Source organism: Lynx canadensis, chromosome C2 (genome assembly GCF_007474595.2).
Source record: "Lynx canadensis isolate LIC74 chromosome C2, mLynCan4.pri.v2, whole genome shotgun sequence".
NCBI lineage: Eukaryota > Metazoa > Chordata > Mammalia > Carnivora > Felidae > Lynx > Lynx canadensis.
Genome location: NC_044311.2, coordinates 6,157,895 through 6,181,480, shown reverse-complemented (window position 1 = coordinate 6,181,480; position 23,586 = coordinate 6,157,895). Strand labels below are relative to the sequence as shown.

The 23,586-nt window shown below is 41.1% G+C and overlaps 1 protein-coding gene across 2 annotated transcripts in view; it reads right to left on the bottom strand.

Annotated features, from left to right (window-relative positions):
- OXSR1 (oxidative stress responsive kinase 1) overlaps positions 1 to 23,586 on the bottom strand; it is a 103,557-nt gene that overhangs the window by 52,414 nt on the left and 27,557 nt on the right. The window contains exons 1-3 of one of the 2 annotated variants that reach the window (XM_030328387.1): positions 18,417 to 18,500; positions 15,967 to 16,103; positions 9,298 to 9,439 (exon numbers count right to left, since the gene is read on the bottom strand). In XM_030328387.1, coding sequence (XP_030184247.1) covers positions 9,298 to 9,439; positions 15,967 to 16,057 — 233 coding nt within the window. In that variant the 5' untranslated portion in view covers positions 16,058 to 16,103; positions 18,417 to 18,500. Of the gene's footprint in view, positions 1 to 9,297; positions 9,440 to 15,966; positions 16,104 to 18,416; positions 18,526 to 23,586 lie in introns of those variants that run through there. The other variant, XM_030328386.2, reaches the window with a different exon arrangement.

Here is a 23,586-nt window from a genome sequence, read left to right as displayed (position 1 = left end):
AAGGAGCCCCTTTTAAAAAAAAATGTTAAAAAAAATAAAGGGAATATCATAGAGAGAAGTAAGAAAGAACAGTGAGTATTTTCACAGGTTAATGCCATTTCTCACATGTCACTACTGCACCAAAGTGACAAATTCCTTGTAAAATTAAAAGGAATATCATAGACATGCTTGACTCTTTCATTAGCAGACAGCAAACGTTACTGCCTGAAACATGTTTATGACTCATCAATAGGCATAGTTTGTGGAAAACTCAAAAAAGGTCAAGAGAAGCAAAGAATCAAAATGAAAGCTGGAAAATACACTACATTTTAAGCATCTTTTTTTTTTTTAATGTTTATTTTTCAGAGAGAGAGAGAGAGAGAGAGAGAGAGAGAGTGTGTGTGTGTGAGCGGGAGAGGGGCAAAGAGAGAGAGGGAGACACAGAATCCGAAGCAGGCTCCAGGCTGTCAGCAGGGAGCCCGACACGGGGCTCGAACTCAGGAACCATGAGATCATGACCTGAGGCGAAGTCAGACACTTAACCGACTAAGCCACCCAGGCGCCCTAAGCATCTTAAACTGACTAGCCAACATTTCTGCTGGGGCAAACCTCTTTAATGGGGAAAATATGGGAGCAGGTAGATACAGAGAGAAAAGTTTAAGTCTAATTTAGAGACCTGTTCACCCTAGTTAAAACCTCTAAACACAGTGAAGATGGAGGAAAATTATTTGACCCGATCCACCAGTCTAACCCACAAATGTACCCAAAATAAAGATGAGAAGCGGCAAAAACTACTACATAGGTTCAGCTGTCCCCCAGGAAGGCCGCCTTCTCCCAAGCCTGCTGAAATCTCAGAGTAGCTCACAGCTCAGAGTGGTTGCTGCTGAAGTTTAAGCAGTGGTTCTCAGTCTTCGCTGCACATCACAATCACCTGGGGAGCTTTTAAAGGTCCCAATGCTGGGGCACCTGTGTGGCTCAGTCGGTTAAGTGTTGACTTCGGCTCAGGTCATGATCTTGTGGTTCATGAGTTTGAGCCCCGAGTCAGGATGTCAGGATCTGCGCTGACAGCTCAGAGCCGGGAGCCGGCTTTGCGGATTCTGTGTCTCCCTCTCTCTCTGCCTCTCCCCTACTCGTTCTCTCTCTGTCTCAAAAATAAATAAAACATTAAAAAAATATTTTTTTTAACTCCCAATGCCAATGCCTCATCTCAGACCAACTGAATGGACTTCTTGCAATGGATCCAGGAATCAGTACTTATTAAAGTTTCCTAGGTGATTCCAGTATGTAGCCAAGGTCGAGAATCTCTGTTTTAAAGTGTGAAGACAGGGGCGCCTGGGTGGCGCAGTCGGTTAAGCGTCCGACTTCAGCCAGGTCATGATCTCGCGGTCCGTGAGTTCGAGCCCCGCGTCAGGCTCTGGGCTGATGGCTCAGAGCCTGGAGCCTGTTTCCGATTCTGTGTCTCCCTCTCTCTCTGCCCCTCCCCCGTTCATGCTCTCTCTCTGTCTCAAAAATAAATAAACGTTGAAAAAAAAAATTTAAAGTGTGAAGATAAAGAATCCATTCCAGCAACATGGCAAAATATGTATGGCAAACAGTCTTTCGTCACTACTGCCCGGGCCTTTGCTGCAAAACCCACCATTCCCCTGCTACACAAAGAAATGCTGGATACATTAGGAAGGGAAATTGTCACACTGCTGAACATGAACTAAAATGAAATCCTCAAGTTTCAGAAATGAAAGGAACACTTAAGAGCGAGAGCAGTAAGCCTTGAGAGAGAGAAGACAAGCTGCCCCAAATGGCTGGGAATCTCGGACTTTAAAATGGTCCTGGACCGGTTTAAGGTTGAGAGTACAATTGAGACCCTTGCATAAAAACAGGAGCCTGGAAAGAATGAGCCACAGTGAAAGATACCCTTAACAAAAGTAAACTAGCATAGCCATATTAAAATAAGATGTAATTGTCTTTAATACAAAAGCATTTCTAGGAATAAAGAGGGTCATTATATTATTTTTTTAAAAAGCGGGGCGCCTGGGTGGCGCAGTTGGTTAAGCGTCCGACTTCAGCCAGGTCACGATCTCGCGGTCCGTGAGTTCGAGCCCCGCGTCAGGCTCTGGGCTGATGGCTCAGAGCCTGGAGCCTGTTTCTGATTCTGTGTCTCCCTCTCTCTCTGCCCCTCCCCCGTTCATGCTCTGTCTCTCTCTGTCCCAAAATTAAATAAACGTTGAAAAAAAAAAATTAAAAAAAAAAACATAAAAAGGAATAATTCACCAGAAAGATAACAATCCTGAAAGGGTCACTGGATTCCAGGGCTCCTTCTCACGAACCTCTGGTTTCCATTGTTCTGACAGGAAGTCAGCTCTCAGTCATACTGAAGCTCTCTGTCTTAGCTTGTTCTGTTCAAGCTGCTATAACAAAAATACCACAGCCTGGGTAACTTAAACGACCAGCGTTTATTTCTCACAGTTCTGGGGGCTGGGAAGTCCAAGATCAAGGCAGTGTCTGGTGAGGGTCCACTTCCTCCTGGTTCATAGGTGTAGGAGTGCTGACAACACTGACTCCATCTTTGGCCCTCCATTTTGTCCACGCCCGCACAATGGCCTCCCTCAGGGCCACGTGTTCCAGTCCCCATGGAGGTTAATGCATGCCCTGACCAGATGCAGGAAGGCTCCTGCTGACCTTCCCTAAAGTGACACACACAGAGGTGCCACTTTAGATATCTACCCCTTGACATCACCCCCATGCCCCTCACGGTATAAAAACTGGGGGTGAAGATGTGGACTGGGAGGTGAATGGAGGCAGACAATAGCGGCCACAGCTGCTTGGATCGTCAAGTTCATGCAATCCCCCTGTCAGGAAGTTACCCCCAATAAAACTCTGTAAATGGTACGGAGTGACTTTCGACGTTTTTCATTCTCAAAGTGACTTCTCGGTGTGGAGGACACATTACTGACCCGCGTCCACCTTTTAACCACAGGTGACCATCTTTTCACTTTGTCTTCACGTGGCAAAAGGAGCCAGGGAGTTCTCTGGGGTCTCTTTTGTAAGGACAATAATCCCTTTCATGAGGGCACCACCCTTATGACTTAATCACATTCCCAAGGCCCCACCTCCAAACACCACCACAATGGTGATTAGTTTCAACACACGGATCCTGAAGAATCGCAAACGTTCATCCTACAGCACTACGCCCCCTACGTGATGGGCTGTTTTCCTCTTGCTGCTGCCAAGATACTCTGTGCTTGCATTTCAACGGTGTAATTATAACGTGTCTGCTTACAGATTTCTTTGTATTTGTCTTCACCATGGTTCACGGTTTGGAAGTTGGGGGCCATTATTTCTCCCAGTATTTTTTTCTGTCTCTTTTACTCATTTAGCTAAATGAGAGCTGATATATATGTATATACTCAGAGTAGATGTTACAGTCATACAAAACTGAGCAAAAATGGGGATGGAATTACCTACCTCGTAAAGCAACCGTAACTGTAAAGACTCAATGAGGTAATTAATGCAGATGACGCACTTAGGATACCATACAGCACAGGAGCTTCAGTGAATGCACAGTATTGCTATCTACGCCCGAGGTCAACAAACATTTTCTTAAAGGCCCAGGGAGTACACGTTTTGGGCTCTGTGGGCCAGATGTTCTCTGTCACCACTACTTTGTTTTCATAGTGCTAAAGCAGCCACGGACAACCAATAAATGAATGGGCGTGGCTGTCCTACTGTTGCTTTTACAAAAAACAGGCGTCAGGCTGTGTTTGTCAGTCCCTGATGATCTACATGGCAATAGAAGATGGGCTTTTTCCTCTCAGAGAACAGTCTATCCATAAGTGACATCAGTCCAGTATGGTGACTCCGTAGAATCAGGGAGTCAGGCTCCTTCTATGTTATTGCTTTATCTTCCCCCTAAGTTCTTGCTACATAGCTCAGGATGGCTTACCACCACATCCACATTTCAGGGGAAGGAAGGAAAGGGGAAACAGAGGTTATGCCACTTTCTGTTAGCAGTGGTTCTCAGGACATTTGGCAATGTCTGGAGACATCCTGGGTTGTCACACTGGGTGTGGGGGATGAGGGGGGTGCTGCTGGCATGTAATGGGTAGGAGTCAGGGATGTTGCTTAATATGTCCTACAACACAGAGTTCAGCCCCTGCAACAAAGCACTATCCAACCCACATGCCAATAGGGCTGGGGGTTGGGGGGGGGTGGCGGTGAGAAAACCTGCTAAGGGAACAACTTTGAAGTAGTATACATTTTTGTTCTCACCACAGTGGCTAGAAATTTATTCACACAGGTGTATCTGACCTGCATGATAGACTATGAAGTGTTGCCTTTCTTCTGGATGGTCATATGCCCAGTAAAAATGTTACCTTTTACGCTTTTTTTCTTTGAAAAGAAGAGGAGAGCCACTGGGGGCCAAGTAGCAGTTTCTGGCATTTTTTTTCCCCCCTAGAAGACTGATGAACATGAAATCAGAACTGAGGTATGAACTGAATTCTGTTCATCGAGAGCATTAAGGTATATATTCATAGGGTTACCGCTATCCAGCGGTTAGGAATCCTGTTTTTCAGGCCACCTTTTCCTCTTGCCAGTGCAGGAAATACAGTCCCAAAGCTTTACTCTTTGGTCATGCCCTTTTCAGTCACCTGTTAACCCATTATTGTAACTAGGAACAAAATGACAGGATACAATTTTAAATGAAAAACCCTACTGTCTTAAGAATATACCTTCAATGCTTCCAAGATGTCTGGTTTATATATTATTCCTTTCAGTCAACTGTTCTTCGTAACCATAAAAAGAGTTCATTTTTCTTTATAAGACTTAAGCTGGTTGGAAAATTTAGACAGCTAGAAAGCATTATTCATTTTTATGTAGAGTAGGATACTTTTATAAATGGCTGATTGCATTGGTAGATGTTTAAAAAAAAATTGTTTTTTTACATTTACTTATTTTTGAGAGACAGAGACAGAGCGTGAGCAGGGGAGGTGCAGAGAGAGGGGGAGACCCAGAATCCGAAGCAGGCTCCAGGCTCCAAGCGGTCAGCACAGAGCCTGACGCGGGACTCTAACTCACAAACTGTGAGATCTTGACCTCAGCCGAAGTCGGATGCTTAACCGACTGACCCACCCAGGCGCCCCTATATATGTTAATTTTTTTTAAATGGTGCTATTATCAGAATAACCTAATTAAAGGTCTGTATGTGTGTCCATGTGGGGGTGAGGAGATTACTTGCTTTTTTCCCTCCCTATTCTGATTCATTCCTTAAAGCCTCAGTTTTAGAACTTGATAGTTGTCTGACCTTTGATCAGTTACTTTTCTGGGCCTTTGTTTATCTATTTGCTGAGAGATTAGGGTTAAGTAGGTGAGCTTTAAAAAATTGAGGTATGGGGCACGTGGATGGCTCAGTAGGTTGAGCGTCCAACTTCACTTCAGGTCATGATCTCGCAGGTCGTGGGTTCGAGCCCCGCATCGGGCTCACTGTCAGTCTGTCAGTGCAGCGACCACTTCGGATCCTCTGTCCCCCTCTCTGTACCCCTCCCCCGCTAGCGCTCTCCCAAAAGCAAATAAATATATTTTTAAAAATTTTAATAAAAGTTGAGATATCACTGACGAATAAAATTGTAAGATATTTAAAGTGTACAATGTGCTCATTTGACGTATGGACACACTGGGAAAGGATTCTTCCCACCAAGATAATTAACATACCTGTTACTTATATGTTTACTTTTTGGGTTTTTTTTTTTTTTTTTTTTTTTTGGTGAGAACACTTAAATTCTACTCTCTTAGCAAAACTTACTCATAACTGAGTTTGTATTCTTTTACCAATCTCTCCCTATTTTCCCTATCCCACCTGCACTCCCCACCCCAGCAGCCACTTTTCCACTCTCCGTTTCTAGTTCAACTTTTCTTTTCTTTAGCTTCTACATACAAGTGATACCAGGCAGTTATTTGTGTTTCTCTTTCTGGCCTAATTCACTTAGCATAGTGCCTTCCAGGTTCATCCATATTGTCGCAAACCACAGCGTTTCCTGCTTTCTTTTTTTTTAATGGCTAAATAATAATCCACTGTACATATACCACATCTTTATCCATTCATCCACTGATGGACACTTAGGTTATTTCCACAGCTTGGCTCTGAGATGATGACTTCACTTTCTCTGAGTATATACCCAGCTCTGGAATTACAGGATCATATGTAAAAATAATTCTATTTTTAATTTTCTTGAGGAACCTCCATACTGTTTCCCATGGTGGCTGTTATCAGTTTATGTTGCCACCATCAGTGTACAAAAAGGTTCCCTTTTCTCCACATCCTCATCCAGGATCTGTTATCTCCTGTCTTTTTGAAAACAGATATCCTAACAGATATGCGATGATATCTTACTGTGGTTTTGACTGTATTTCCCTGAGGATTAGGGAAATAGATCGTTTTTGGGAAAATGTCTATTTGGAGCCTTTGCCCATTTGAAATTAGGTTATTTGGGAGTTTCTGTCTCTGAGTTGTACAAATTCCTTGTATATTTTGGATATTAACCCCTTATCAGAACACGTGGATTGCACATATTTTCTCCCATTCCATGGGTTGCCTTTTTATTTTGTTGATGGTTTCCTTTGCTGTGAAGAAGCTTTTGAGTTTGGTGTAGTCCCACCTGTTTAATTTTTCTTTTCCTGCCTTTGCTATTGGTGTCACATCCAAAAAAAAAAATCTGTATTTCATGTATTCCCATTCTGATCTTTTAAAATTTACTTTCTTCTGCTAACTTTGGGTTTAGTTTGTTCTTAATTTTCTTTTCTAGTTCCTTAAAGGTAGGTGATTTTTAAGATTACAATCTTGTGTCTCCTGCCTTTTTTCTGCCTTTATTTTAATTGAGCATTTTACATGATCCCATTTTCCTCTCCTCTCTTAGCATATCAATTCTTTTTTCATTTTTTAGTGGCTGCCCTAGAGTTTGCTATAAACATTTACAACGAACCCAAGTCCATTTTTTAAAGAGCACTATACGACTTCTCTGAGTTTTCTTTTAGTCTCACATATCCTGGACTGGGCACTAGAAAGTCTCTCAACCCAGAACTATGAACAGGCATACACGACAAACAAACGAACAAAACAAGAATTTAAAAAATCCTCCACGCCTGCTCTCTGGGGCCAAAGGAGCAGAAAAGGGGCAGCCTAGCACAGACCTAGCAAAGGACCCATAGCTGGAGTCACAGGCTGGCCCACTGTGCCGGAACCAGAGGTTTTAAGCGAAGACCAAATGGGAAACCCCATCCTCTGCCCCACACCCACGGCAGCAGGTAGGCCCATACTGCCCACCCCAGGAGCACCAACAGCCCAGCCAGCATCTCTTGGCCCAGTAGCCGGCTGTAGAGAGCAACCTGGGCCCAGCACTTCCTGGCACTTCACACAGTGGCAAAGGACAACCCAGACCCAGTGTCTTCCAACTCTCTACCCAGCAGCAAAAGGTGGCCCAGGGAAATGCCTTCATCCCCACAGGCAATACTAACAGAGAACGAATGGGAGCCCCACTGGCACCACGTGGCATGGGCCACAGGATGGGCCCCCAAAAGTGCTCACAGACCCACAGGGACAGCATCTATCTTCCACCCTCCACCTAGCAGCATCAGGCCTGGGGCATTCTACTCTGCTCTCAATGGTGGCATCAGCAGGATTGAGCAGAGAGCCCCAGCAGTGCCGGGTGAACAAAGCAAACCAGAACAGCATTGTAATGGCTCTAAAAATCAAACTGTCATTGGAACTACAGCCCACAAAAGTAGACTAGGTCTTATATTCTAAACCTCAACAGGGCAAACACCTGCTAAGATATATACTTAAATGGGATCAAGAGTCTCCTAACATGATATGCAAGATATCCAGGATACAATTTAAAAATCACTCATCATACCAAGAACCAGGAAGAACTTCAATAAGAGAAGACAACTGACATCAATACCGAGACGAATCAGATCTTGGAATTAATTATATGCCAAGAATTGTAAAGCAGCCATTATAAAAATGCTTCCACATGCAATTTGGGATTATCAAAACAAATGAAAAACAGAAAATCTCAGCAAAGAAATAAAAGTGATAAAAAGAAAAAGAATCAGATTATCTAAAAGACTATAATAACTGAAATACTCAATGGGTTCTATAGTAGAACGCAGAGGACAGACTCAGAACTTGAGAACACATCAATAGAATCCACTCAGTCTTAACAGAGAAAACAAATACGATGACAAAACCTGAACTGAGCCTCAGGGCTTCTAGTACAATAACAAAACAGCTACCTTTTGTATTATCAGAGTCCCAGAAAAAGAGGAGGAAAAAAAAAAATGGATTAAAAAACTACCAAAGGTATGACTGCTGAAAACTTCCCAGACTTGGTGAAAGACAAAATCCTACAGATTCAAGGAGTTTGGGAACCCCAAACAGAATATACCTAAAGAAGTTCACACCAAGACATCATAATTAAACTTCAGAAAACCAAAGAAAAAAATCTTGAAAGCAGCCGGAGAAAAACAACATCATAGAACACTAATTCAAATGACAGACTTCTGCTCTGAAACCACGGAGGCCAGAATTAAGTGGTAGAGCACCTTTCAATTGCTGAAGGAAAAGCACAGTCAACAGCAAATTCCTATATCCAGTGAAATTATCCTTGAGAATGACCACCCCCCCCCACCGTGCCAAAAAAAAGTCTGATATGAAGGAAAACCAAATCCAGGGATTAAACAGATTTGAGTAACACAGTAAACCATCATCATTTGGATTCTTCTTATCTGTACCCAGGGAATGAATACAGATGGCCAGGAATACTTGGACCAAATGATACATAGCTTTTTACATTTAAAAAAAAAAAAAAAAAAAAAAGCTTTAATAAGAAGTTATTTTACAAAGAGCTTTTAATAATTTGAGAAAACACTCAAGACAAAATATTAAAAAAACACAGTCAGAAGCAACAGACAAAACTAGAAATATAGTTTTGTTTTAAGTATCTTGTGAGCACATAAAAGAAACTAGAAAGAAATATTACAAAACATGATCAGTGATTACAATGATTGCCTCCCGACAGGAAATTATGAATTTTTCCTGTTTTTGTATTTCCCAATTTAACTAAAATCTTTACTTTTTCAATCCTTGCTAGCTGTGTAATTAAAACCCGAACCACAATGTGCTGGCTGAAACTCGCGATTCCAAGAGCCATGACAACATTCAGAGGTTATGAATTCTGCAGAAGAATGGGGAATGGCCTCAACAAAATGAGACAGCACGACTGTCACTGCACCTTCCCCAAAAGAAGAGTGTTGTCGTTTACATACCTGTGAATCTGTCCGTTTTTATGCAGGTATTCCAACCCTTCCAGCACTTCTCTAAGTATTGTAGCAATGGTAGCTTCGTCTAGGACTCCACTTTTGTGCTCCCCCTTTGCCACAATGTGCTTAATAATATCGAGAACAGAACCTAAAAACCGAAGACAAAATTTGCCATAAACTTTTGACTCGTGTCATATAATTCAAAGCCATTTTGAAATCAAACCAATGTAAACCTTTTCACAAACTTAATTGTATAGGAAAGGAAAAAAAAGCAAACACAAGGAAATACAGAAGTTTAAAATTAATAACTTCTTCTCCATGTTAATCTAAAACAGAAAGCAGCCTACTATCCAAATAGCAGTGTTACACCAGCATTTCCTTTAGACTTTTTAATAAGAATTTGGAAAAGGTGCTAGAGGATTTTTAACCACATCTGAAGAATCCCTAGGTAAACCTTACCCATCTATAACACATTAGTATAAAATACCACGAACGAATTTAAGTTTCCGACACTGGATCAGACTATGCAACACTATATGATTAAACATACAAAAATACAATTGCAACACAGGTCAGATTACAGAAGAAATACTTGGAAAGTCAGGGTCACATGTGGGTTAAAATTAATTTTCAGTTTAATAAATAATAAGTAAGGCAAGGAAAAAAATGAAAGGATAAAAAACGGCAGTTCTCTCTAAATAATAGCTACGATGTATTAGCAATCCCACTCTTCCCAGGATCAGAAATAACGCCCCGACTAAAAACTGGGGGGAGGGAGGGAAAAGATACCTACATAGTAATTAAAATCATAGAATCTTGACTGCCATACATAATTATAATAAAAAGTCTGCTGAAGATTAGTAAGATTTCTGGTAGTACAATGGCCCATAAAGATCCCAGAACCAAAACAAAACAATCTTTAATATTAGAAATTGTGCCAAGAAGTAGAATATAACATAAACTGCACAGAAAAGATTAGATTTCCATTTCTTGGCACAAGACCTGAATGATCAAGACTAAAAGTGAAACACAAACTTATGCTGAAAACTTGCCCTGGTGGGTGCTTTTATTTCACACACTTAACAAGTAAAAAATGTACTTCCAAATAGATGGAAAGCAGGGTCTAGATGGGATCCTCCAAAACATGGGAGGATAGAACACACATTTACTTCAGCTCCCACTTGAAATCCATGAACTCCATACACTTGATAAAACAGGCATAAACCCCGGATGAAAAAGAAAACAGAGAAGATAAAGAAGAGAGACAACAATCATGTTTTGGAGGAAGGAAAACAAAAAGCTAAGCAGAAGAGAGAAATCTGAAACTCCAATGCCTGTGGAGGACTATGCCAATTAGGAAACGGCGTATCCCAGTAGAGCACATACACCAAGGACTACCTAAGGGGAAGTGAGAGGAGATTGAAGAGAAGGGCTGGAAACGGGAAAACTGGTTGAAAATGCGTATAATGGGGCAGAAGATGCCCAGATTCCTCCTCCTCTCTGGAAACCGGACCACTGCCACTCCCCATGTCCAGCAGGAAGACAGGCAGTTTACTTTCTGGAGACAGTGAACCAGGGAGGCTCCAGATCCCAGGGGGTGTTTTCTAATACACTATTCAGACTTTCCCCTCTTTATTGCTGGGATTCACAAGACTGTGACTCACACAGGGGGAGGCCTAAAGGAGACATTTTAAAAGTTCTGCTTAATCAATCACATATTAATCTCCAAAGCAAAGTCACTATACCACGAGGCCATATGTCTCATTTTTTTGAGAAATCCAGGCCACATAAGAACTGCTTAGTAAGAAGACATTTGTATAAACGCCAATTGAGATACACGTTTGTAATGCAAAGAATATCGAAAATAGGGAATGCAGAGGGGAAAATTCCTACTAGGAATTAAAAACTAACACAATGTATTCATTCAACAATTTGGCCATATTATATGCAAGATCTAGAACTGGGTGCCACAAAATATGTCAAGATACACATGGCACAACAGTTGACTCTGGGAATTTCCAGTCTGGTAGATCAAGAAAATGGAGCAATAAAGACCTAGGGTACATAAAAGGTTATTAGATCTGTATTTTTAAAGAGTTTGAGGGGCGCCTGGGTGGCTCAGTCGGTTAAGCATCCGACTTCGGCTCAGGTCATGATCTCGCAAGTGCGTGAGTTCAAGCCCCGCGTCGGGCTCTGTGCTGACAGCTCAGAGCCTGGAGCCTGTTTCGGATTCTGTGTCTCCCTCTCTCTCAGACCCTCCCCCGTTCATGTTCATGCTGTCTCTCCCTGTCTCAAAAATAAATAAACGTTAAAAAAAAAAAAGAGTTTGAACCAGGAACTCCTTTTTAAAATCTTAAAAGATCGGGGCAGCTGGGTGGTTCAGTCGGTTAAGGGTCCGACTTGGGCTCAGGTCATGATCTTGCGGTTCGTGGGTTCGAGCCTCGCGTTGGGCTCTGTGCTGACAGCTCAGAGCCTGGAGCCTGCCTCACATTCTGTCTCTGTCTCTCTCTCTGCCCCTCCCCTGCTCATGCTCTGCGTGTCTGAATAAAATAATAAACATTAAAAAAAAATCTTAAAAGATTTTTAATGATTTCACAACACCAATGATCAATGGGGAAATTAAAGCAGTGCCATCCCCAGTCTATGTTCATAACAGACATTTTCAACAAGCTATATAAAAAGCCCCCTCTTTCGTGGTATAAAATTTCTTCTCCAATTCAGCCTCCCAACAATATAATTTTTATTGGTGGAGGGATAATCATGCCACCAAGACCTTTATCTTTAATTGATAAATTTGGTCCTAGAAAGTACCCATTTGTTCCCATATGATTTCTTCAGCATCTTGTAGCATCCAACATGATGATGGTGCTTATAATCCTCCCTCCTCAAATGTCAAAATTACATGGAAGTCTTCATATCAACTAAGAAAGGTGAAGGTAAGATACGCTAAGCAAAAGAAGACTGCAGATTATCACTGGATGAATCAATTAACACCTAAAGAAAATTAAGAATAAAAAGGGAAGGTTGTAACAGCATGCACCGTCTTATATCCTTGGGCACAATCTGGAAGAAATATTTTACACAGATAATCAGACCTCAAACTTTAACACATGAAGGAATTAGTTGGGAAACTAGTTAAAAGTGCAGATTTCCAGATCTCACAGACTGTCTGTCATTCAAGAGATCTAAAGTGGGCCCAAGAAGGTGTATTTTAACAACCTAGGCTCCTAGATGAACACTGTCCATTGAAACCTAAGCATTTCTCGGAGTAATAGCAAGGAGAATGGAAAACAAGAGGGAATAAGTACAAATTTGGTAACAAAGCGAAAAGTTAAAATGTAAACACCTATTCCAAAAATCCATCTCATGTCTGCTTTCCTAGCCTATGGCACAGAACATTTAAAAAGCAATGCAAAACTTTTACTGTCCAAGAATATCGTTATTACATATTAAAATACTTTTGAAAAAGTAGCAAAGGAGCTTCCGGGTTAAGGCACTTGTGGAATCTCCTAATTATATTGCTCAATCAAATTATTCAGTCAACATGTTCATTGCCTCAGTTTACTTTTATGAAACAACACTCTTTGAATCCGAAATTAGCTCATTTTAGTTATCAGAATTTCTGCCAAGAAGCTTTAACCAATATTCAGCCACTGGGTTTTGTTCGTTTTCTTCCTGAGCCATGGAAGGTTTCAAAGGGGTCAAATTTGCTTGGGCTGAATATTCCACTTCAGACAGACAGACATACCCCTCCGTTGTTGCCTGAACAACCAAAGATGGTCCCTATTATTAGTACCAGATATTTCACTCGGGTCCTGCTTAGATCGAAGAAGTTCCCATACTTGGGGCACCTGGGTGGCTCAGTCGGTTAAGGTTCCAACTTCAAGCTCAGGTCATGATCTCACGGTTCACGAACTCAAGCCCCATGTCGGGCTCTCTGCTGTCAGTACGGAGCCTGCTTCGTATCTTCTATCCTCCTTTCTCTCTGTCCCTCCCCAAGTCGCTCTCTCTCAAAAATAAAAATAAAATAAACTTGAAAATGAAAAACTTCCCATACTTTTTTTTATGTCTTAGAAGATGACAAAGTTGAGAGCATCTCTAAACAACAAAATAATTCACTAAGACAGTGAATTTAAATTAGATTTCTGCATTGCTACAAGTCATCACTCTAAGTCGAACAGGTAATTCTCTCTTCTCCTTTCAGAAACTTTCTTAATTACTTTGATTTCTAAAACTCTTACATTGCAGTTTGGTGCTAATAAGCTGCAGAAATAGCTCTTTAGATCAGAACTGCTTCCAATTTCTGAAGATTAACTTCCTATACTAAAATCTCAACATTCAACATCAGAGATTAATTCACAGAAGAATATTACAGTTATAAGGAGGCATTAAGAAATGACTATAATACTGACACACGAAATTCAACTTATTTTAACCATGACGTCCACCGAGTTGATGGGTGTAAGAGTGATAGCTGCAACTCAGATTATGATTTAATTAGCTTATTAAATTCTACGTCAGTACATGTTACTAGATGAAAAATATGCTTCTGTTTTTTTTTAGAAGTTTATCTGAGAGACAGAGAGAGAGAGTGCAAGCAGGGGAGGGGCAAGGAGAGAGAAGGGCAGAGGATTCAAAGTGGGCTCTGTGCTGACAGCAGAGGGCCTGATGCTGGGCTTGAACTGACAAACCGTGAGATCATGACCTGAGCTGAAGTCAGACACCTAACCGAGCCACCCAGGCACCCCAACATGCTTTTGTTTTTATGGGGCACCTGCATGGCTCGTCAGTTGAGTGTCCGACTCTTGGTTTCAGCTCCAGTCATGATCTCAGGGTCATAGGGTTGAAACTCGCGTCAGGCTCAGTGCTGAGGGTAGAGCCTGCTTAAGATTGTCTTTCTTCCTCTGCCCCTCTCCCCACTCACACTTTCTCTCTAAAATAAATTTTTTTTTTAAAAAGAAAGAAATTTGGGGGCACCTGGATGGCTCAGTCGGTTAAGCACCCAACTCTTGATTTCGGCTCAGGTCACGATCTCGCTGTTCGTGAGTTCGAGCCCCGCATCAGGCTCTGTGCTCACAGTGCCACGCCTGCTGGAGATTCTCTCTCTGCCCCATCCCTCTGCACGTGTGTAAACGTGTGCTCTCTCTAAATAAATGGACTTTTCTTTTTTTAATATGCTTTTGTTTTATATATTTTGGCTAAAAAAAAGTTGATGTGAAAGAAGATAGCCTAAACATATTTCTGTTAACTCTGGTTATTCACATGACTTAATTACTCAAAGGGAGCCTCTGCTTATCAATGGTCTTCTCTCTCACTCTCTCTGCTCCTTCTGTAGGCCCCCATCAGTTTCGCAAGACATACCATACTCCTCCATCCTGCCTCCAGAACCTTCTCTGCATGGTGTTCCCTCTATCTGGATCACTTCTCCCATTCTTCCCTTGAAATCACGCCCACTTACCATGTTACCTGGCTAATTATTACCTATTCCTCTGGTCTCAGCTGAACGTCACCTCCTGAGGGAAGTCTTTGTTAACCCCACCACACCCATTCTCCCTCAATAAAATACAGTCTCCTGGTACCTGTTCCCATGGCACCTGATACTTCTTCCTGGTACTCTACATACTTCTACTTATTTAATTGTAACTTTTCCTTATTAGCTATGAGGCCCATAAGAGCAAGGAACATGATTCACCAATGCAGTGGTGATCAGTAAGTAATCTGATGAATGGAATTTTAAATGAGCAATAAATCTTGGCACAGTTTCTCTGTATTTTAAAAACATTTTAGGGGCGCCTGGGTGGCTCAGTCGGTTGAGTGTCCGGCTTCGGCTCAGGTCATGATCCCACAGTTGGTGGGTTCGAGCCCCACGTCGTGCTCTGTGCTGACAGCTCAGAGCCTGGAGCCTGCTTCAGATTCTGTGTCTCCCTCTCTTTCTGCCCCTCCCCTGCTCATGCTCTGTCTGTCTGTCTGTCTGTCTCTCTCTCTCAGAAATAAACATTAAAATAAATAAATAAATAAATAAATAAATAAATAAATAAATAAATAATAGAAAAAACATTTTGAAGCTGTTGTCAGGTCTAGCTTTTGTTTTCTAAAAGTATTTAATGTATCTCTTCAGTTTAAATGTTTATTCACTTTCTGACTAAAATAAGCAAGATTTCATTTTCCTAAAAAAAGATGCAATTCTTTAATATTTTTAAAGGCTTAGATGTAAGATTACGTTGACTCAAAAAAAAAAAAAAAAAAAAGGTAAGCAATTATAAAAAGAGTTAACAGTTGGAACATGTTTGAAAATTATCCCCCAGGAAACATGCTGAGTCCTAGGCTGGAAAAATTGGGCACTGTTCCAGTAAACCTAAGACGAGGAGAGACAGAAAGGTACATTTAATAGATGTCCCACCCAGCTACATGTCCTGCCCCTTCTGAGATCAGGATATATACTCCCTGCAGAAGAAATGGGGATTTCTTAAAAAATATACATTCATTCTGCTCAGGAGTAGCAGAAAGGATGGGCTGGCATACAGGTATGGATGAAAGAATTAAGCAGACAAAGTATTGCTATTCATCAGAGGACTTTTCAGCAAAACATTAAAAACTCTGTATTATACATTTTTGTAAGTTACAAATAAAGAAAATTATGCTATAGGTGATCAATAATGAAAGATACAGTATTACCTAATATTCCCATATCTGTCCATACTGAAAGAACCATGCTTGACCACCATCTTGAAAGGTGGTTGGTGTTAGCAAGGATTCCAACCATCATATGAACAAGGCCTTTAACAAAGCAATCCAGTTTCTCCAGTGTGTCACTAATGGGATTGAAACAAAAAGGTGATTCTGGCTACACTGAAAAGCATCAAATAACATGGGATTATTATTAATGACTCAATTTCTTGTGCATCTACATGTCAGCACAATTATAGATGCTTGACGTACGTCATCTCAATTACTACTCCCCAATACCTAAAATACAGAAAGGTATCCCCATTTGACAGAAAAGTTAACAGGTTCAAAGGGTTTAAATAATTTGCCCAATGACATAAACCGGCTAAGTAGGAAAGTTGGAATTTAATTCTAAAGCCTATGCTCTTTCCTTTATGACCTCGCTAGGGAAGTCAAGTGTTCAATTCTAAAATGGAAAATCATGCTCCTACACAAAATACATATGCAAACAAAAACCAAGCAGCACAGTGATGGGAAGGTCGGGTGGCTCCATCACTCACTAGTCCTCCCAATCTCGCCACGATTCAAATCCGTGCTTTGGCAAAATGTCTAATTTACTACGTGACTTGGGCCTTCAGATAACCATAACAACAAAATGTCCAATCTAGTGACAATGGTCTGCTTCTGGCCATCAGTAATACTTACATTTTATTCTACGGACTTAAGCAGAAATAACTGTATACATATGGAAGGATAAAGCACCATAATTAATCATAATACTGGGGACCAAAATTTTCTGTATAAGAGAAAAGAGATTCATGTATAATTTCAAAGAAGCTTCAAAAGTCTATAATGTTAAACGTGAAATGGAAATACTAATTCCAAATCATACTTTTTAATATATTTCTAAGCTCTTTCAACTAGAAGTGATGATAATGATGTAGCAATGACCAAACATCCTACTTATGCTTTCAAAATACCTTTCCCCTAACAAAAATCAGAACTCCTTGGGGTATTGGCTGATTGTGGATCTAGGAAGAGTAATATAAACGTGACCCTAGGAAATCCTGAACCAAAAAACAAGGAAGTAACCAAAGACTAACGCATTCATGTCAAAAGGACATAGGAATAAGCTTAAAGGGAGTCCTAATGACAAAATTTTGGATGACCTGAGCATCCAAAGAAGAGAGTAAAACTACATTGAAAGACACTAAATATATAAAATTCCTTGTGTCTATGATGAAAGCCTTACCCAACAGGAAAAAGGAAAAAAACAAACAAACCCTATTTGCTACCACTGGAGGTGAGTATTAAATCAACTCTTTACTCTGAAAATTAGTACTGAAAAAAAAAATCAATTATTTATCTTGCATTTTTAGTAGGAACCACAATACAGATTACCCAAAGAGCTCCAGTTAATGAGGTAAAGTTCCTTTACACAGAACAATGCCAAGTTTACAAATGTAATAGAAAGGATGCAATGAGAAAAGTCACCATTCTGCAACCCTTGACAGAATAATTAATTCAAACAAGGACTGTGAATGGATGCTAAAATCATTAAAGGAAAGAGTAAGGGGGAGGGGTGCCTGAGTGGCTCAGTTAGTTAAGCGACTGACTCTGGGTTTCGGCTCAGGTCATGATCTCACTGTTGGTGGGACTGAGTCCCACGTAGAGCTCTGCGCTGACAGTGCAGAACCTGCTTGGGATTCTCTCTCTCTGTCCCTCCCCTGCTCATGCCCTCTCTGTCTGTCTGTCTGTCTCTCTCTCTCTCGCTGTCTCCAAAATAAACACATAAACTTTAAAAAATGGGAAAAAAAAAAAAAAAGGTGGGGAACTGGATACTCTCAGTGCCCAAGTATCACCTCACAGATTACTCGCTAGCTGCAAAGGGGAACAAGTTAACTTTTCCATGGTGAGGTCTGGCTATCAAAATCTCAAGCAATCAAAAGTCACATCACCATTAAAGATATAACCAGAAAGCAACGCTTCCTGGTGTGATGCACTATGAACACAGCATCACCCACAAAATACTGTCCAAAAATTTCTAACTTACATCGAATCAAGCCTTTGGGTCCAATTTTTAATTTGTAAGAAAGCAAGGGAAACAAATCGAGTTAAATATCACCAGGAAGAAATAACCAGATAAATCCAAAATGCGGGTCATTCCATAAGAAGTTACTGCCAGACCCTTGACCAGAACCTTCAACAAGTTGCTGTCATGGCACAAAGGAAGCTGTGGGGAACCATCAGAGACGGAGTGAGGCTTCAGAGGCATGGCGACCAAATGCAACATGTGAAACCTGTCTCCGCTCATACCCTCCCATCTTTAGCAGATACTAAGTCCTCAGCATCTCCTCAAATGCCAATGTGCACGAAAACCACACCAGGAAAAAACCAACCGGATATTTTTATTACCTTTCCAACCAACGGAAGTTAGCGTTTCACCATACTCTACTCACCTCCACTTAGCAGCTTCATGACTAGCCACAGCTCATCTTTTACCACAAAAGACGTGTAGTAAGACACAATATTAGGATGATGGCACTGACTCATGGCTTGAATTTCTTTCTACAAGGAAGAGAAAATATGATTAATTTATTATACGCAAGCCTGAAACAACACTACAAGTGAGTGAATTCAGATTTGTAAATCCAAGACTGGCTTAAACCTCTGTGAGATCTCCATGGCTCTGACCTCCTTGAGAAGAGTTAAACGAAAAAAACCCCTCAGTTTCCCTCAGTCCATTCTGACTAGTCATTCCACTCATAATCTTTGAAACTAGAAACATGCACTACTTATCACAGCCTCACACAACACCGCAAAGGCCTCCGTGGGGACACACATTGTTACTTCAAGGTGCTCTTGAAAAAGCATCTTGGGAAATTTGGTTTTACAGCCATAGAGCATAATGACTAATAAACAGAGGGTGGTTTTTGTCTTGTTTTGCTTGTCTTAAAGTGTCTTTATTCTGTTTTTAAAATGTATTATTATTGAAAGATAGTTGAAATACAATGTTGTATTAGTTCTAGGTATACAACACAGTGACTTGACAATTCTATACGTTACTCACTGCTCACCACGGTAAGTGTGGTCACCATACAATGTTATTGTAATATTATTGACTATATTCTCCATGCTGGACTTTCCATCTCTGTGACTTAGTTATTTATAACTGGAAGTTTATATCTCTCAATCTCCTTTATCTAGCTCACCCATCACCCTGCGCCCCCACAGTGAGATTGTTCTCTGTATTTAGCAGTCTGTTTTTTGTTTGTTCTCGTTTCGTTAGATTCCACATGCAAGTGAAATCATACGGTATTTGTTTTTCTTTGTCTGACCTACTTCACTTAATATAGTATCCTCTAGGCCCATCCACGTTGCCACAAATGGCAGGACTCCATTATTTTTTATGTCTCAGTAGTATTCCACTATGTGTGTGTCTGTGTAAAAATCACATCTTTTTTATCCATTCATCTGTAGATGGACACTTGGGTTGCTTCCAAATCTTGGCTATGGTAAGTAATGCTGCAATAAACACAGGGGTGCAAATATCTTCTCAAATTAGTATTTTCACTTTTAGGCGGTAAATACCCAGTAGTGGAATAATTACTAGATCATATGGTAGTTCTATTTTTAATTTTTTGAGAAGCCTCCATACCGTTTTCCACAGTGGCTATATCAGTGTGAATTCCCAGTAGTACACGAGGGTTCCTTCCCTTTTCTCCACATCCTCACCAACACTTGTTATTTCTTGTCTTTTTGATTTTAGCCATTCTGACAGGTGTGAGGTGGTTTTGATTTGCATTTCCCTGATGATGAGTGATGTTGAGCATTTTTCATGTGCCTGCTGGTCATCTGTAGGTCTTCTTTGGGAAAATGTCTATTCAGGTAGAGGTTCCTTTTTGGTTTGTGCGTTTTGTTTTATTTTGAAAATATCGTTTCATCCCATTTTTGTGAATTAATTAACAATTCCCACTCTGAAAAGAAATCTCCTGAAGCAGGACAAGGTCATAAACTAAATCCAAAGTAGAAACCTGAGCACCCTCTAAGTTTATCTACAACCTTGGGGTTATGCATTTAAATTAGGCTGGGTGAGATAAAATGCCTCATATAGCCCTGAGTGCTCTGGGCCCTGCCTACCTCTCCAGTCTCAATCCTACTCCCTTCACTGACCCTACCCCAAAATACCCTCTACAATCCAGCCACGGTAAACTTCAGGTGAGCACGCTTCTTCAACCATGGATATTTAACCCTATTGTTCCCTATGCCTCAAATAGACTTCCATCATTATTTTAGCCTAGCTAAAAATGCCAATTCTTCCTTCTGATCTAGCCAAAATATCATTTCCACCAGTTCCCCAAGGTTGCTTCCAAACTCCCTGTGTATCTCTTTTTTTTTTTTTTTTAATTTTTTTTTCAACGTTTATTTATTTTTGGGACAGAGAGAGACAGAGCATGAACGGGGGAGGGGCAGAGAGAGGGAGACACAGAATCGGAAGCAGGCTCCAGGCTCTGAGCCCAGAGCCCGACGCGGGGCTCGAACTCACGGACCGCGAGATCATGACCTGGCTGAAGTCGGACGCTTAACCGACTGCGCCACCCAGGCGCCCCCCTGTGTATCTCTTTACATCACAGCCCATATGTACTGGATAGTGCGTTGGGTGCTTACTTATCTGTTCCTCCCTGGTGGACTGAGAGCTCCTGAAAGCAAGTACTTCCAAAAGTGGATCCCTAAATGCAAGCTGGTGCATATTACACACACACACACACACACACACACACACACACACACACACACACTGGGCTATTAGCCTAAAAAAGAATGACATCTTGCCATTTGCAATAACATGGATGGCCCTAGAGGGTATAATGGCCAAGTGAAATATGTCAGAGGAAGACAACATATGATTTCACTCATACACAGAATTTAAGAAACAAAATCAAGAAAATAGACAGACAAAAAAACAGACTCTTAAATACAGAGAACAAATTGGTGGTTGCCAAAGGGGAAGTGTGTGTGTGTGGGGGGGGGGGGTGAAATAGATAAAGGGAATTAAGAGTATACTTATCGTGAGCACTGAGTATTATACAAAATTGTTGAATCGTTATACTGTACTCCTGAAACTAATATATAACAGTGTTTGTTAATTATACTTGAATGTTTAAAAATCCACACAAAAAAGTAGATTCCCTAAACACTGCAGAACTTATTATATTATATAGTAACTGCTTATTTATTTTTCTGTATCCTTCACAAAACTTTAAGCTCAATGAAAGCTAAGACTCTGTATTCGTGGCACTTAACACTGTGCCTGGCACACAGTACACCTTCAACAAATATTTATCGAATGAATTAAATATTATTTTATACAACTTTTTACTTATTCAATTACTGTACTTGCCCTATGCCCTTGGTCTTTGTACAGTAGAACCAATTGTGTAAAAGTTGCCCATAGGCTCTGATTCAAAAGCAGTGCTCTGTGAACCTTAGTTTTTCTTATGGTTTCTATTTGAATGTAAATTCCTTTATAGCAAGGACCTTGCCGTACGCATTTTTCCAACCTCCAAAGTCATCAGCACAGTCTTCTGTACTAAAACCTAAGTAAAACTAAAGTCAGCACCTGCCTGTTGACATAGTGCTATGAAGATTAAAGTAGATGAGAAGTACATATGAGAGGGAATATACAGGACAACATATATTGCCAGCAAGTTGTAAAGATAGCACGTTACAAGAATCCTCTGGAAAGAACAATGAAGGTAGGCAAGAAGTCCTTGCAAAGGAGGTAAGAACAAGGTTTAGTGCGGTAGGATATAGGGAAACGACAGCAGTAGGTGAGAGGCACACACCACACAAAAGATGAAATACGCCAAGACGTATTTTAGGATGCAATGAGTAAACCTGTGTAAGGCAAGCAGTTCATGCTTTCAACAGACATTTACCAATGTGCCAGGCGCAGTGCTAGGTGCTTGACTATGAGGGTGAGCCCTCATGAAACTTACAGTCGAGTGAAGAAGTCAGACCAATACTAATTTAACAACACACAATGATAAATAGTTTGATAGGAGAAGTACTAGATACTACGTGATTTCACTGGAGAGGCCAATTACCAAAAAATAGGAGTGATAATCAGGGATGGCTTCCTGTAAGTTTTACAGGTTTGATTGTTGAGTTACTTGGGACCGTATCATAAAGGACTGTGTAAGTGTGTTCAAGAATTCAGGCTTCATCATGGGGCGCCTGGGTGGCGCAGTCGGTTAAGCGTACGACTTCAGCCAGGTCACGATCTCGCGGTCCGTGAGTTCGAGCCCCGCGTCAGGCTCTGGGCTGATGGCTCAGAGCCTGGAGCCTGCTTCCATTCTGTGTCTCCCCCTCTCTCTGCCCCTCCCCCGTTCATGCTCTGTCTCTCTCTGTCTCAAAAATAAATAAAATGTTAAAAAAAATTAAAAAAAAAAAATTCAGGCTTCATCTTAACAGCAAAGGGAAGGCATCAGAGGTTTAACTATATATGCCATTTCATAAAAACACTCTAGCTACAATTAGAAAATAAGTGTGGGAAGGCGAGACTAGAGGCAATGATACTGCTTAAGGCTGTTGCTATGACCTGGGTGAGGGACAATGGTGGCCTGAAAAATTATAAATAACTAGTTACTCGGTTTGGGTATTTACACTGTGGTTATGTTACTGTCAGGAGAACCTGGGTGAACAGCATACAGGAACTTTCTGTACTTCTTTTGCAACTCTTCTAGAAGTTTAAAACTATCTCAAAATATAGTTTTAGGGGCGCCTGGGTGGCTTAGTCCGTTGAGCGTCCAGCTCTTGATTTCGGCTCAGATCACGATCTCCGGGTTCATGAGACTGAGGCCAGGATCAGGCTCTGGGCTGACAATGTGGAGCCTACTTGGGATTCTCTCTCTCCGCCCTCCCCCGACTTGTGCACATGTTCTCTCTCTCTCAAAATAAATATCTAAAAATAATTTTAAAAAACAGAATGCTAAAAAAAAATAAGTGGCAATATGAATGGAAAGACAGGGAGGGGTCAAGAGCTATGCTGAAGAAGTATAAACCATAGGACTTGGTGACTCACTGGATGAGGGAGGTAAGACAGTGTGACAATTCATGCACAGAGTTGGGGTCAAACTGTCCAATGTCTTAAATTGAAATTAAGGGTTACTCTGGGGGGTGGGGGGGGTGGGCAGGGACAGCTCACAAAGGGTCTTCTAACAGGAGACTATCAGAGAACCATCAAATTCAAAAACCGAAAGGGCCTTAAAGATTTCTTTCCTTCTCGTCTATTCCTTTAAGGGGTAGGAGGGAGGGTTCCTTTATCTTATCTCCCACTGAAATCATCCTTTTCCCTTTCAGTTCAAAAGGAAGAATACGTATGTAAGTGTTTTGCAAGAGTGCTATATTCCTGACTCAATTTTCCCAGTGGCTCCTTTCCACATCAAAACGAATTCCACCCCCTACTGAAAGTGCTTTCTTGACAGTCCCGTTACCTGCTGCTGCCACAGCTTTTGTGTGGACTTCGTTCTCCACCGGAAGCTCTCAAGTATTGCTTAATGATCACTTTTCATCCCTGGAACGCATCTCCATTTGTAACATTTACTCCTGATTTTCTGATTACCCCAA